Genomic DNA, 13,988 nt, shown 5'->3' on the forward strand with positions numbered 1-13,988 from the left:
ATTGCCGAAACAGCAGTCGGTTAACGAGCATAATGTACTGCAAAGGTCGTTGAACTGTTTTTGGATTCAACCATTTTTTACAGGGGCATCATTAATATCATAATTCTTATATTTATTTGTTCTCACAAAATTTAACTTACAGTGAGATAAACAAAACATGGGCGTACTGAGATATATATTTTGTAGTTTAATTTAACCTTCAAATCAGAAAATAATTGATAAATCAAAAGTAAACAACCATTTTATGGTAGAAATCTACCCCATTACGCTAGTAAAGTTACTTCAGTTTGTTTCGTACAAAATGGCGGAAAAGACTATGTGACCGTGTAGAAAATGGTATGAAGAATTTAATATTTTTCTCCTTTATGAGCACAAATCGGTCCCCGATTCAACGAGGAAAGAATCATGAAAGAAAAACACAGACGTCGGAAGGGTAGGACGTGGGCTGATGCAGCTAAAACGGTAAGTATTTTTGTTCTGAATAAACGGTAATGATGTCACATAGCAGTTTATTTGGGATGATTTGCATGGCAGTCTATGCATGCTGCAAACACACTGCAATGCAGTGCACTGTCATAAAACCTGTGGCAAGCAGGCCAAAACAAATGCCAAACTGGTGATATGGATCTCTATTTATTCAAACCCAGTATAATATTTCGAAAATATAGTGGTGCATAAATATACATCCAACGACTTGATTGTATTTGCAATATAATTGATATCATTTAATTTATTTTTTATAATTAAAATCATAAAATAAGAATTTTGTTAAAATTAAAAATTTAAATTAAAAATAAAAAAAAATAAAAAAATAAATTTTTTCAAAATGATTGTTAGGGCCTACTTGTGTTTCTGATTGTTAGGGATGCTTAACCGACTGCCCCCTTTTCAGTTCACTCGTTCGCTGTTAAACCAAACCCCCAACAGTTTCTTATGTTTATTGAAATATTATTAGTTGTCTTGCTTCTGATCTTGTATGTATAAATTTTGTAAATATGATTACCAAATTAATTTTGGTCATAATGAGTGAAACACTGAAATGAAAGCTAAGTATCCTTTAATTTAAACTTAAATCATATTTTGCAACTTCTTTAGAATTAAATCATATTTAAAAACTGAAGAAAAAAACCTAAAGCCATAACATGAAGTCAGAATGCTGGCAGTGAGTAGGGCAAAATTTCTTGATCTTAAAGCATTTGTTCATCATAAACGTCAACGATTATTTGTCTTCCTTTATCATTTTGTACATGAGATGTATGACATAATTATGACTTTTATATTCATCCAAGTTTGTGGTTTTGTTTGTCTTTGTTTATGTAGGTGTTGGAGAGACAGACAAATACACCCATGAGCTCCAAAGAGATTTTAAAGAACATCCAAAAGTCAAACCTGAAGGACATAAGGTAAATATTAAATATAGTGAGAGGAATACATCCCTAATTTTCATCAGAAGTTGTTGCTTTTTTGGCTCTGGTAAAAAAATTTCAACAAAAAACCCTAGACTCATCAACAAAAACAGTCTCACTCAAGGAGAATGGAGTTATACATAGTTGCATAAATGTGCAAATTTAGTTCCTGGTGGACGGCCGTATTTCCCTCCCCAGGAGACAAAAAGAATAGGAAAATACATCCGCCAAATCAATGTCAATCAATGTTTGTTTTATTTGTGGACTTATATTGCTTGAAAGTCGTCTGTCCCTCACATTCAAATTGTGTCTCCTTACCATGAGTTGCAATGTGGAATCATTAGGTGAGGTTTCAGAAACACAGTGTAAAATGTCTTTTGAGTAGTGTTGGTTTTGAAAAAGAACTGGGCCCAATTTCATGGCTCTGCTTACCGCCGAATTCTGCGCTTACGATCACGATTCCCCGCTAATACGTGCAAGCGCCGAATTTCTGCGCTAGCCTTGTAAGTGTTGAATGCCTAATAAAGTGGAGTACGCACGTGCAGAAGCAAAAATTTGCCGCTAGGTCGTGAAATACGCTTGCCGTAAGCACAGAGTTCTCTGCTTCCGTAAGCGCCGATTCTGTGCTTACGGTAAGCAGAGCCATGAAATTGGGCCCAGGTGGTTCTCCTGAAGACGATCAGAGCATGCTGATCTAAACTTCGGATGGGACATAAAGCTGTAGGTCCCATGTGTTGTTATAAAAACTATCAACGCACGTGAAAGACCCCAGTACACAGTTTGTCACAAAGAGAAGGAGTTCGCCCCGATGTGTTTGGCGATTAAGGCACTGCACTAGAAAGGAAGAAAGAAAAAAAAGAAACATTGAGTATCAACCACCAGTTTTTTTCAGAAAAGCACTACTCAAAAGAGTTGGAACCGCAAACCTCACGTAATTATATTTCCACCATGCAAAAGTTTCAAATCCAACTCAATGTGTAATCGTTGAGCTAATCCAACCATTGTGTTCTTGTTTGACTCCCCTTGCATGACATTAACGTCACCTTCTCACGCTCTGTAATGGAATGTTCCTCCCTGAAGAAGGTAAGAGACAGGACTGGCATGAAGCTTTCTTGGTGTGTTTTCCCTGCATGTTGTGTGATAATGCTCACTGTTATAACACTTTGCATTTTGGTCACTTACTAAACTATTGTGTGTTCTGAAAGGGAAGGTATACCTTCATCGTAACATCAAACTTATGCATCATGACATTTGCAAAAGTTTAAAAGATTTTAAGTTGGAATCCTCCCTTGTAAATTTGTGATGATTACTAACTCACTTTATCTTTTGGACAAAACTTAACGTGTCTTTATATAGAAGTTATGCATGCAGTGTACATGCGAAATACATATCTAGCACCAAGTGAAAGACACTCACAAACAATATATGTGTCTTCTTAGTTAGATGAGGTTCACGGTAGCACCATGTGTAAATCTCTTTTTAGTATCCTTGGTTTTGGACAACTCAACGTTCCAATCAGTATACTCTGATTGGCATTGTCTTCATTCTCCTTAAAACTATCAGAGCATTCTGATCGAAACATTGAGTTGTCAAACCAATGGTTCTTTGTTCACATTGTGCTACCGCAAACCTCACCTATTAATACTCCCACCTTTCAAAGTTTCCAATCCTACTTTGTCTTCTGCACGCTGTTAACCTTGCATGGATTGCTGTGTCTTTTGGGGAATTTGTCCTTAACCTTTACAATAACTAGCCAGCAGGACCACAGGCTTCCAAATAACCCATGGCACCCACAGCTATTGCTGTGGTGCCCTGTAAAGGCCCGGTCCCACTGCAGTGATAACGACGCAAAGAGAACGCATTCCATTGGTTGAATGAGCGTGTGCGTGTTCTGCGTGGAGCAATTTGACCAATAGAATGCGTTCTCTTTGCGTCGTTGTCGTTATTGTTGCGGTGGGATCGGACCATAAGTCTGGAATTCCACGGAGGCCACGAGGGCCATTGCCTCTAGTGCCCTGGTTTTGACCTTTGTGCCCCTTTAGAAATTTCCCATAGACTTTATGATTTTCCCAAAAGGAAGTGCCCTTTTCAGAAATGAAAATGACATTGCCCTCTCAAAGATGAAATACCAGGACTGACCCTGTGCTTCGAGGTTCCAGTACAAATTAACATTGAAGTGACCTTTTACCAGAGGGAACTTGCTGTGCCCCTTCTAGAGCGAGTTCAAGTCTTGTGAGCAGTTAGCATTTAATTTTACTAGCCCACCAGCTCGGGCTAGTCCATAACTTTATGGAGACACTTTTCATCATTCAACTATCCAGTAGACCACTCAGAGAGACCTTTGACTTGTCCTCAGGTGGTTTAACTGGCATTTGTCTAGCGGAGCACTGTTCAGGGAGAATGCTGTAACTTAACAATGCAATGGTTTTGTTATTGAGATAGAGTGACACTAACCATTAACAATTCACATCAGCCCCAGGAGTAGGTGGCAACAGCCCCTAGTGGCAGTTGATTTGGGTCGATTGCCCAAATTAGTTAAGTGTAGGCCGCACTTCTTAGTGGCCTGCTACCTATTGGCCTTGTGATGTCCGGCGATAGCTCACAACACAAATTGTTATGAATATTCACTTTAACATTTTCAATTTCTGTCTATTTAAGTTACTCGTAAAGCAATATAATCACACAATCATAGCCCAATGAATTATGACACTGAATGATGCATTGAGGGAACAAAATACTTGATTATTGATGAAGTAGTAATTTTGTTTTTGTTTACAGTGGTATCGTACCTTCAGCCTGCCTTAACGCTGTTCTTCATGGCGGTTCACGAGGACCAGATGGAATGTTCTACAAAGTTGGAGATATGATGGGAGTTTATGGATTAAGGGTGAGAATTCTTGAGTATTTTAATAATAATAGTTATAATAATAATAATTAAAACTTAGAAAGCGCCATCTATCTAAGACTAAACTTATTCCGAGGCGCATAAAAACAAAACAAAAACAGAGAGAGTAACAAAAAAAGAATACAAATTAGCTTAGCTTAGAAAGAAAAAAAAGGCATGTTGAACAAAAAAAGTTGAATTGCATTAACAGGTTGGCAAAAATAAATGGTAAAAAACAAACAGAAAATCAATTATAAGAAATTTTTAATAGGTTGGTTTTTAGCAGTGTTTTGAAAATGTCCAGAGACGCTTGCAGTTTTATTCTCTGTTGTGATTCTTTACGTTTCACAAATCTGGTTTTAATTCTAAGAAATCATGAACAAACTGAGGTAGATACTGAACCAGATCTGATATTTTGATATTTTACAAACCTGAAATATTTGTCCCCGGACAGAGTCACTTGCCAGATGAAGTCAAACTAATGCTGGAATTCAGAGTGGATGACAGTGTAGACACGTCTGGGACCCAGGATGCAGCTGAGAATGCAGGTACAGAAATAGGCATCTCCAAGCCTGGCGCCAAGAAAATGCGTAAGTTGCATTTAAGTTATTACAGCTTATCTAAGCCCTGTGCCAAATTTCATAGAGCTGCTCAAGCACAAGAAGAAGCCAAGTACAACAAAATAATGCCTAACAGAATAAGGTTACCAGCTAAAATACCATCTTACATGTATTGTCTGTGGCTGGTGTCCTGCCTAATTTTGCTAAGCAGAAATTGCTTGGGCAGTAGTTTCTGCTTAAGCAACTCTATAAAATTGGCTCTGTATCAATGCATTGTTCGTTTGTATCTTTATTATATGGCAGCTTTTGTAAAGCACTCCGGTCTTAGTGGGCGCTATAAAAATAACAGTATGTATATTTTCTCAGTTTGTGTTATTCTTTCTTTTACCACGAGCAGTGTGCTATCTCCCAGAGAAGGCTCATAATAGTGTCCCAGCCCTGCGCCATTTTACCCTGTCATCTGCCTCTTCAAGTAGCGCTATAGCTGGTCACGCCCCAATGAGAGCAGTCTCAGAAGCAGAAGATCATCATCATCATCATCATCACCGTGCTAAAGGCCTTAAAGCTACCTCTCAGATGCATAGTCCAACCAAGCTCAAGTTCACGTTGCACCACAAACATCGCCGGAAGCAACAGATCGTACCTAGGATTATTCTAAAGCCGCTCAAGTCCCCGCCAGGAAAAGAACCAAACTATGCTGGTAAGATTTTTATTTACTTTATTTATTTGTTAAACACCCAACAGCACAAATTAGCACCAATAGCAGGATGAATAGAAAACAAGAAGAAATATTAGGAAAACTAACGCAATTAGGTAGGTACTGAAAACCTAATCCACATACAAGACTCTGGTCCACAGAGGTGAAAAGCAGAGAAAGAAACCAAGGGGCTGAGAAAGATTAAAGGAATGTTAGCCCAATGACCAGGGCACTAATGTAAAGCGCATTGATAAGTTATTCTAAAATGCACTGTATTATATCTCATTAAAGTTCAAGTGACGCTCGAAGCGATTTGCTAACAGCGCCCTCCCACAAATTGTTAACTTTGTAAATAATGTGTAATTACATAATTTTTCAGTAATTGTCTTTTGGGTCTTTTCCAGCTGAAGTAATTGATTTAACGCCATCTCCGAGTGACAATGAAATGGAGCAACAATCGCTCCCTGATGACACTGACAATGACACCGACACTACCAAAGATGATAACTCTGAGAACATCCAGGGACTTAGTGATAATCACTCCAGTAGCAGACAGTCCACAGAGAATACCAACGCTGCCGATACTCAACCAAGTGTGTCTACTAATCCACTCGGATTAAAAGATAATCCCACTACTCATAATCCTACGAACATCGGAGATTCATTTGTTGGGAGTGTGACGACGAGAAGCCAAATTACAAGGGATGATAAAACTAGTTCGCCTTCTTTGTCCAACAAGTCTGAGCCTCCACCAGCTAGTCGGGTGTCTCAGAGAATCAGCATGCGACAGGCTATGCCTCTACAGACCCAGACAAGGTCCCAGACCATGAGTAAGCTAATGGCTAATGTACCTGGATTCAGTGGCAAGGTAAATATTACTCGTTTTTGTTTCTTTTTAATTTTTTTTAATTTTAAAGTTCACAAATCAAACCATTGCGTGGGTAAACTGGTCGGACTCAAGTCTGGCAGGAGAAATTTACCCAAGTCTACTTGATAAAAAGTCGTTTGAGTGTGGACGTGAAAAGCATTCTATCTGAGTTTTCTTCATTTCAGATTATTGATGTTTGTTTTAAAGTTCTTTAAAGTTCACAAATCAAACCATTGCGTGGGTAAACTGGTCGGACTCAAGTCTGGCAGGAGAAATTTACCCAAGTCTACTTGATAAAAAGTCGTTTGAGTGTGGACGTGAAAAGCATTCTATCTGAGTTTTCTTCATTTCAGATTATTGATGTTTGTTTGTGTTTTCATTTTCAGCCGCGGAACAGGGAGAAGAAGTTTTCAGGTAAGAGATTTTAGTTTTTCCAGACAAGTTATTTAAGATACATTTGAATTTGACTAACTTTGTTATAAATCCATTCCTATTTAGACACATTTATTTACCCTTACTCGTCAATGTAAGGGTGAAAACAAGTTATTTTCTTTATCCCGGTGCAAACATAACATCTATTAAAACGTGGCGGTACCCACTGCTAACACATTGGATTCAGAATGTCTCTAGCTACTGGGCTAGCTCAGTGGTGTAGTGGCAAGAGATCTGCAAAGGTTGTTGGTTCGAGTCCCACCTGAGTTTGAATTTCTGTCACAGAACTTGTAAAAGTACTGAGTATACAGTGCAAAACGTGGAAGGGTAAAAACCAATTATATAAAAATGTTGTTGATATTTTTGGTCTGCAGTGATTTCTAAACTTCATCCTCCTAAGAAGATGAGCCTTCATGTTGACTTGGAAACGCCCGACTCCATTCTTGCAAATGTCAACCTCAAGGTAAGAAGCTACATTACAAACAAATTTGGTTTAATGTTTGCTAATAATGATAATAATAAGAAGAAGAATAAAGACTTGTAATGTGCACAAATCCATCCTGCTGGGTGTTCAAGGCGCAGTAAACCAAAAACAAATGAAAGAAAAACAGACACAACAAAATTAGTCCCTGAAACCTGTGACATAAGATAAGTTTTGAGAAGAGATTTGAATTTTGTGGTACAAAGACAAGATCTAAGATTAGTGGTAGAGAGTTCATGATGCGTGGCGCAGCTGAAGAAAAAGACCTGTCACCCCAGGAGCGTCGAGACTTGGGTTAAAAAAGGAGAAGCATGGAACTGTGTCTAAGATACATGAACAGAGTGTAAACTTGAAGTAGTTCTGAAATATAGGGGGAAATCCTTGCCGTAAAAAGCTTTGTGGACAATGAGCATCAGCTTGAAGAGAGGGAGCCAGTGAAGTTATTTCAAAACGGGGGCGACAGAACAGGATTTTCTAGACAGTGTCACGATGCTGCGTTGTTTTGGGAGCATTGAAGACGGGAAATCTGGTTATTAGTAGGCCTACATGGTTATCTATTTTAATACTTTATAAAACTTGATTGTTTGCAGGCTTTGATTAATAAACACACCTTCAATAGTTTACCTGCACACTACCAGTACAAGTTGTTAACTCTCCTACCTAGAGTCGATAGAGTTCATACCAACGACAACTTCATCAAGTAAGTAGTGCCATAATCTATCTTTAAAGGGAAGGTGTAAGTTTGTTAATCACTCTTAATTTTAATGGCAGTAAAAGGGTTGGGTGAGAAGCCTACACCAGCTTTTGATAGTATAAAGCATGTTCAGAAACATTTCAATAATGTAATGTGGTTACGTAAAAAGATATTAGTTTTTATGCCTAAACATTTGAACCTGAGAAGCTTTACTGCAGTAACTTTTCTCAGAATGTGTATTCCTTTTTTGGGATTAAGTTTCCTGCTTGGACATATTCGCTCTGAATTTTCAGCGGTATCTCAAAAACAGGACCACCTTTTGAAATGAAATTTTCACATAATAGTTTTATTGTACATACATGATCTACATTTATATATGACTCAATCAAACAGTTACAAAAACAAATTTTTATGAAGCAAAATGAACTTACTTCATCAGGATGTTCCCATCGGCTCTGGACAATGAGTTCTTTGCTCGGGCATGCAGCAAGTGGAGAGAGCGACTCTCTTCGGGAGAGTTTACCCCTGAATCTCAACAGAGACTTAGACAGGAGATGGATAAAGACAGAAACAAGTTGGACCCATGGAAGGTGAGAACTATTCTTGTCCGACTTAAAAGTTTGTTTTGAGACCAATTTAGAACTCACTCTGTGGCAGTGAAGTTAATAACGAGAAGTCCCCTTGGTCCATGAAGCGAGAGTAGTTGTCCTGGCCAATGTCCTACCCTTCCACCCAGGTATAAGCAGGGCCAAATTTCATAGAGCTGGTAAGCACAAAAATTTGCTTAGCATGAAATTTTTGCCTTGAAAAAAACAGGATTACCAACAAAATTTGCATGTGATTTTCAGGATAAGCAAACAAGAGCTGAATACCAGTAACAAGCAAACTGCAACAATTGGTTGGTACATTTGGTTGGTAATCCTGTTTTTATCAAGAAAGAAATTTCATGCTAAGGACATTTTTGTGCTAAGCAGCACAAATCTTGTCACAATCTATCTTATTTTACTTTTCAGGCCAAGCATTTTGAACCTTCTTGGGGTCAGTCCATGCTTGCCACTGCCCCTGAAATCCCAGAGTCCTTTGCAAGCATGGGGGTCATCCCTCCAGAGGAGAGAAAAGCTCCTGCCATGCACACAAGAAGTTCTGCACAGAGAAAAACATCATCTTCGAATGCCGTCAGCACTGTGTATCGGAACACTCGATCCGCGACATCTGGGGGACATCACCATTACCACAAGCTGGGGTATGATTCATCTTCAAGACATCACAGGGGCTTGTCTTCAAGAGAGAACAAGCGACTTCAGAAACATGAGAAAGAGAGAGAGCTTAAATATCGTTCCTCGTCGGAGCTCAAGAGTATTCCTAAAGAAGAGACATTAGCAAAGGACTCAAACTTGAGATCGGTTATTGCGGACATTAACGTCAAGCAATCTTCAAGTGGTGATGATTTATCATCAACACCAACAAACTTTTCCTGTAGTTCTCTCCTCTCCAGTATGGCCATGGAGAGTCAACGTCATCAGGTAGCTGCCAGCTTAGCAACTTTGTCATCTTCCAGCTTACCAATCATGCAGCACGCTGAGGCATCTCCTCTGAAGAGGCCTTCAGAGGGCAAAGTTGATGTTCCGGAGAAGCGACTTTGCAGGAACGATGACACTATTGAAGTATTAGAATCTTACGGTGAATCATCTAGGCCTTCGTCTAATCCGTCTTCCATGTCACTTCTTACAGCCATCTCGTGTTCCAATTCTCCACATTTGCAAATGTCCCAGTCAACCACTGAGAACACTCCAGATGCAAAGACCAAACTCCTGACGAGCGTCAAATCTCCAATGAATGTGGTCAAGCAGGGCCACCACACAAGAACACTGGCCCAGATCAAGGCTCAGACCCAGGCTCGAGTGCAAGCCCACGGGCAGACACGTACACTTGCGCAAATAAAAAAACAAACAACGGCAAAATTGTTAGCTCGATCTGTCGCACAGGCTGAAGCTCAGTCGCAAGCAAAGGTGACGGGTCATGTACCGACAATTCTTGGTCGACCGCGATCGCAACATTGGAACACTTTAAATGCAGTTAATCCAGTGTCTGCATTATCAACATCAGTTGCCTCCAGTAGCAGTGTCATACAGGCATCCTCTCAGGATATGGTCAAACAGCAACTACAAAACAATGTTTTACACGTGGCTGTGTCAAATCAACAAGTTGTTCAGACCATACCGTCGTTTTACATTAAGGCACAGCCTGGAAGCGGATCGGTCAGTGTTGTGTACGTGACTCAACCTGATGCGGTGACCCTGGTACCTGCTTCTGCCGCCGCTCTCCAACAAATGAACAATAAGAGCCCGAGTCCAGCAAAGCAAGTGCTGACCCCTCAGACGTCCTCCAGTCAAAAGGTTCTTCAAATGTTACCACAACCCACGGACTTACCCATCTCTAATGCTGCAAATTTTCCCCAACGTCCGAAGTCAATCAGCTCCATTTTGAATATGCGGAATGCGGAATCACAAAAAAACAATGCGTCGTTGACTAAGAAAGTCAAGAGTGAGGACGGGACGGGTAAAGTCCTCCCAAACGGTACCTGTTTGGGAGTCTCGAATGCAATCGAACCCTCGTTGAGTCAGTCCACCTCCAAAACGCAGTCCACAGAATTGAACTTCTCTGTGCTATCCGGAGGGAACACAGCTGCATTCCTAGAGAACAAGGTGAGCATTTCAGCTCATCAGCCGTTGCCGACAATGGTCCTTGGGGCGCAAGCCGTACCTGCAGACACGATCAAACTGTTGGCCAAGGGTAACGTCCAATTGGATCCCTTTTCATGTCGTCCGACACCAGGAGTTGTATTACAACGAGTGGACATGCCTGCCAATGGGCGGGAGAGTGGAGATAGTTTGGATGTTTCACCGGGCAAGTGCTCCTGTCGTCTGGGTGCTATGGTTATCTGCAAGGGGTGTGGGGCATTCTGTCATGATGATTGTATAAGTTCAACGAGCCTATGTATGGCTTGTGTTGTAAGGTAACTTCTATTGTAACCATTGCGGTAACGAGGTAGCTTTACTTTGATGGTTGTCAACGTCTAGCTCTCCATGCTAGCTTGGCAGTGTAACGTGTTGGTTTAAACAGCCCTGTTCATGAAATGTAAAACAGCTCTCCATGCTAGCTTGGCGGTGTAACGTGTTGGTTTAAACAGCCCTGTTCATGAAATGTAAAACACTCAAAATTATACAGAATAAAAACATTCATACCGAGTACATTCTCGGGCCTGGAATTTCATCTTTGAGAGGGCAAGGCCATTTTCATTTTGCAAAGGCCTTTTCTTCTGGAAAATCTTGATTAAAGTTTATGGGAAACTTTTGAGGCATGAAATAATTCCAGACACGAAGTCTACATACATTCCAAATTTACCATTTGGTTTTGATATGCAACTTTTCTTAAAGTTAATGCATCGAACAAAATTTCTAATAATTAGGATACTCTACAAATCCTAAATACATTTTACTGATAATTCGGCTGTATGAACGTTCAACAAACCTTGCATGCGACGCCATTTGAGTGGGGCTCCCTCGCCTGTTGTTCATTGGACAAACCTGTGAGCTCCTGCGTACAATTCTGCGCATTTCCATTGTTTTGTTATCATTTTATTGCGTCAATGCAAAAGGTGTATTATGACAGAGCAGCAGGAAATTTGACATTCAACTAAATTTAAAACTTAACAAGATAAAAAGAATGCTTAATTCTATGCACGGAGAGGTTTTTTTTGTAAATACCAAACTGCTTTGTGTAATACTGTAAATACACTACTTGTATAGTTGATAACGTTTACCATTTACTTAATCCTCAATAAACTTAAGGCACTGGACACCTTTGGTATTTGTTAAAGACCAGTGCTATTCCAACATAAACATAAAATTACAACCACATGAACATTTTTGCTCAATTGGGCATCAAGTTGCAATAGAATAATGTAAGACAAACCACCTAAGTTGTTGCACAAACTTGTATGCTTTCAGATGCTAGAGTAAGGCTCAAGGCCTGAAGTCATTCTCAGATTAAACAATTTTAGTGAGAAATTTACCTTTTTCTCTTTGAACATTTTAAGGGGCACCAAGGCCAAGAATTGGGAGGCAATTGCCTCCGGTGCCCTGTATTTCAGAGAGGTACCACACTGTTACATTCAGTTGGGCATACAACTCGCCCATTTAACACTATAAAATATTGGTGATGGGTAGAAAGTATTTTTTTAAGGTGGGTCCTTTTCGGTTGGTACAGAGCAAGGTATGATTATGAAAAAACATTTAAGATTTTTTTTCTTTACATGTTTGTTTTTATTTTTGATTCAAGCATTACTTTTTTTTGCTGAGTAAGTTTTTTGTGCTTACTACAAGCTCTATGATAGAGGAACAATCCGGGCCCATTATCGCACAGCTGCAACCTTGTACAGTACCTTGTTGGTTTTAATAGGTGGTTTAAGATTCTGTCACCACTCTTAGAGTAGGAATTCTTTGGACCCACTTGTCCCTTCTTGATCAACTAATCAGTCGCCAAACAAACTGCTAATAAATGAGGATCTAAACTTTTGTTTGAATGTTAATTCTTGTTAAGTTCTTAGTTTTTGATAAAAAATATCCACTACTGGTATCATGATAAATTATCAGTTTAATACCTAATTTAGTATTTATTTTCAATTGTTTCTTCCTTGTTTAAAACATAATATCCCGTTTCAACCATGTAAAACGCTGTGGAAGTTTACAATAGATAATTGTTTAAAATCAAATCAAAGTCATTTTGTGAAATAAAGTTTAGTACATGGCCCAATTTCATAAAGCCGTTTAGCAAAAAAAAAAACCGCTTGACAAATTTCTAAGCACAAAATTGAGTGGGGTGCCAGTCACAACAATGTAAACTCAATGTAATTTGGGCTGGTAACCCGTTTCTGTGCTTAGCCATTTTTGGTGCTAACAGGCTTTATGAAATTTGGCCCAAGCCTCTTATGTTATTATTTATTGCTATAAATGTCCTGAAGCATAGCATAAACCACCTGTTACTCGTTACATCAGTCGAGATTAGGAGGTTGACACTAACCGTCCTCTGTCTCAAGATCAGACTCGGGTCTCAAGACTGGTATGGTCTTTATCTTAACTTTCTGCGTAAACTTAAAAAACATAATATTTTAATTAATTTTCTTACAATCATGAACGAAAGTACCCAATGACATTGTGTAATCACACGATTGCAACCCGTTATTGTATTAATGTTTTAATTTGATGTACGCTAAAAATTTAAGATCATAAAAAATGTATCTTTCCCTCATTAAGAATATAATTAAAAAAATCATTTGTACAGCTATCACAGCTAGGAGGGACCCACATAATTGATCCTGAAGGGGACTTTTGATTGATTTGTTATTTTTTCAGCTACCGCAGCAGCTCAAAAGAAGTTATATTTCCTAACCTTGGGGTACGATACAAGATGTTCCACGATTTGGCCTGCATTTTTTTTTTTTTTTTTTTTTCTCCGAATTTTTGGGACCTTTAGAATTTTAAGCAAAATTGTTTATCAGTGTACCCTTTGTAAGCCCTGGAATTTCATCTGTGAGAGGACAGGGCCATTTATATTCTGCAAAGGGCACTTACATGGCCTTCGTGTAATTTCAGGCCTGCTTTCTTAAATGTGTATTGGAACTTTTCGAAGGGCACCACGGCAAAAACACAGGGCACCACGACACTTGGTTTGAGTGGTGTAGGTTATTTTGAGGCCTGTGTTTAATCGGAGGATTTCATAATAATGAATCATCGTGTGACATCAATTCAAAACTTTAATTGCACTTAGATTGAATGTTTATTCGATTGGAGAAACTTTGTGCCATGTTTGACATGAAAACAATTTAACTTTGGTCCTTGTATAGTATTTAACTAGTTTCATTTAAGATAATTTGTATAGTTATTACTACTGTGTATTTGATAATA

The 13,988-nt window shown here is 39.1% G+C and overlaps 1 protein-coding gene across 2 annotated transcripts; it reads left to right on the forward strand.

Moving 5' to 3' along the window:
* Positions 1–313: 313 nt before the first annotated feature.
* On the forward strand, positions 314–12,854 carry LOC117304482 (putative Polycomb group protein ASXL2). Of its 2 annotated transcripts, XM_033788971.1 has the most exons (12): positions 314–462; positions 1,321–1,403; positions 2,487–2,489; positions 4,185–4,293; positions 4,745–4,880; positions 5,248–5,550; positions 5,952–6,415; positions 6,802–6,829; positions 7,222–7,310; positions 7,919–8,028; positions 8,462–8,612; positions 9,036–12,854. In XM_033788971.1, exons 1-12 carry the CDS (start codon positions 406–408, stop codon positions 11,040–11,042), a joined length of 3,540 nt encoding a protein of 1,179 aa, XP_033644862.1. In that variant the 5' UTR covers positions 314–405; the 3' UTR covers positions 11,043–12,854. The 2 variants fall into 2 exon arrangements, with proteins under 2 accessions (XP_033644862.1, XP_033644863.1); XM_033788972.1 differs by lacking the exon at positions 2,487–2,489.
* The last annotated feature ends 1,134 nt before the right edge of the window (positions 12,855–13,988 follow it).

The sequence above is a fragment of the Asterias rubens genome, chromosome 21 (assembly GCF_902459465.1).
Source record: "Asterias rubens chromosome 21, eAstRub1.3, whole genome shotgun sequence".
NCBI lineage: Eukaryota > Metazoa > Echinodermata > Asteroidea > Forcipulatida > Asteriidae > Asterias > Asterias rubens.

What these genes read in the sequence shown, in the direction of transcription:
- LOC117304482 (XM_033788971.1), top strand. Translation starts at nt 406, where the DNA reads ATGAAAGAAAAACACAGACGTCGGAAGGGTAGGACGTGGGCTGATGCA. An exon ending in GGGCTGATGCAGCTAAAACG is followed by an intron (nt 463 to 1,320) that starts GTAAGTATTTTT and finishes TTGTTTATGTAG; the next exon opens with GTGTTGGAGAGACAGACAAA. An exon ending in ACCAACGACAACTTCATCAA is followed by an intron (nt 8,029 to 8,461) that starts GTAAGTAGTGCC and finishes TTACTTCATCAG; the next exon opens with GATGTTCCCATCGGCTCTGG.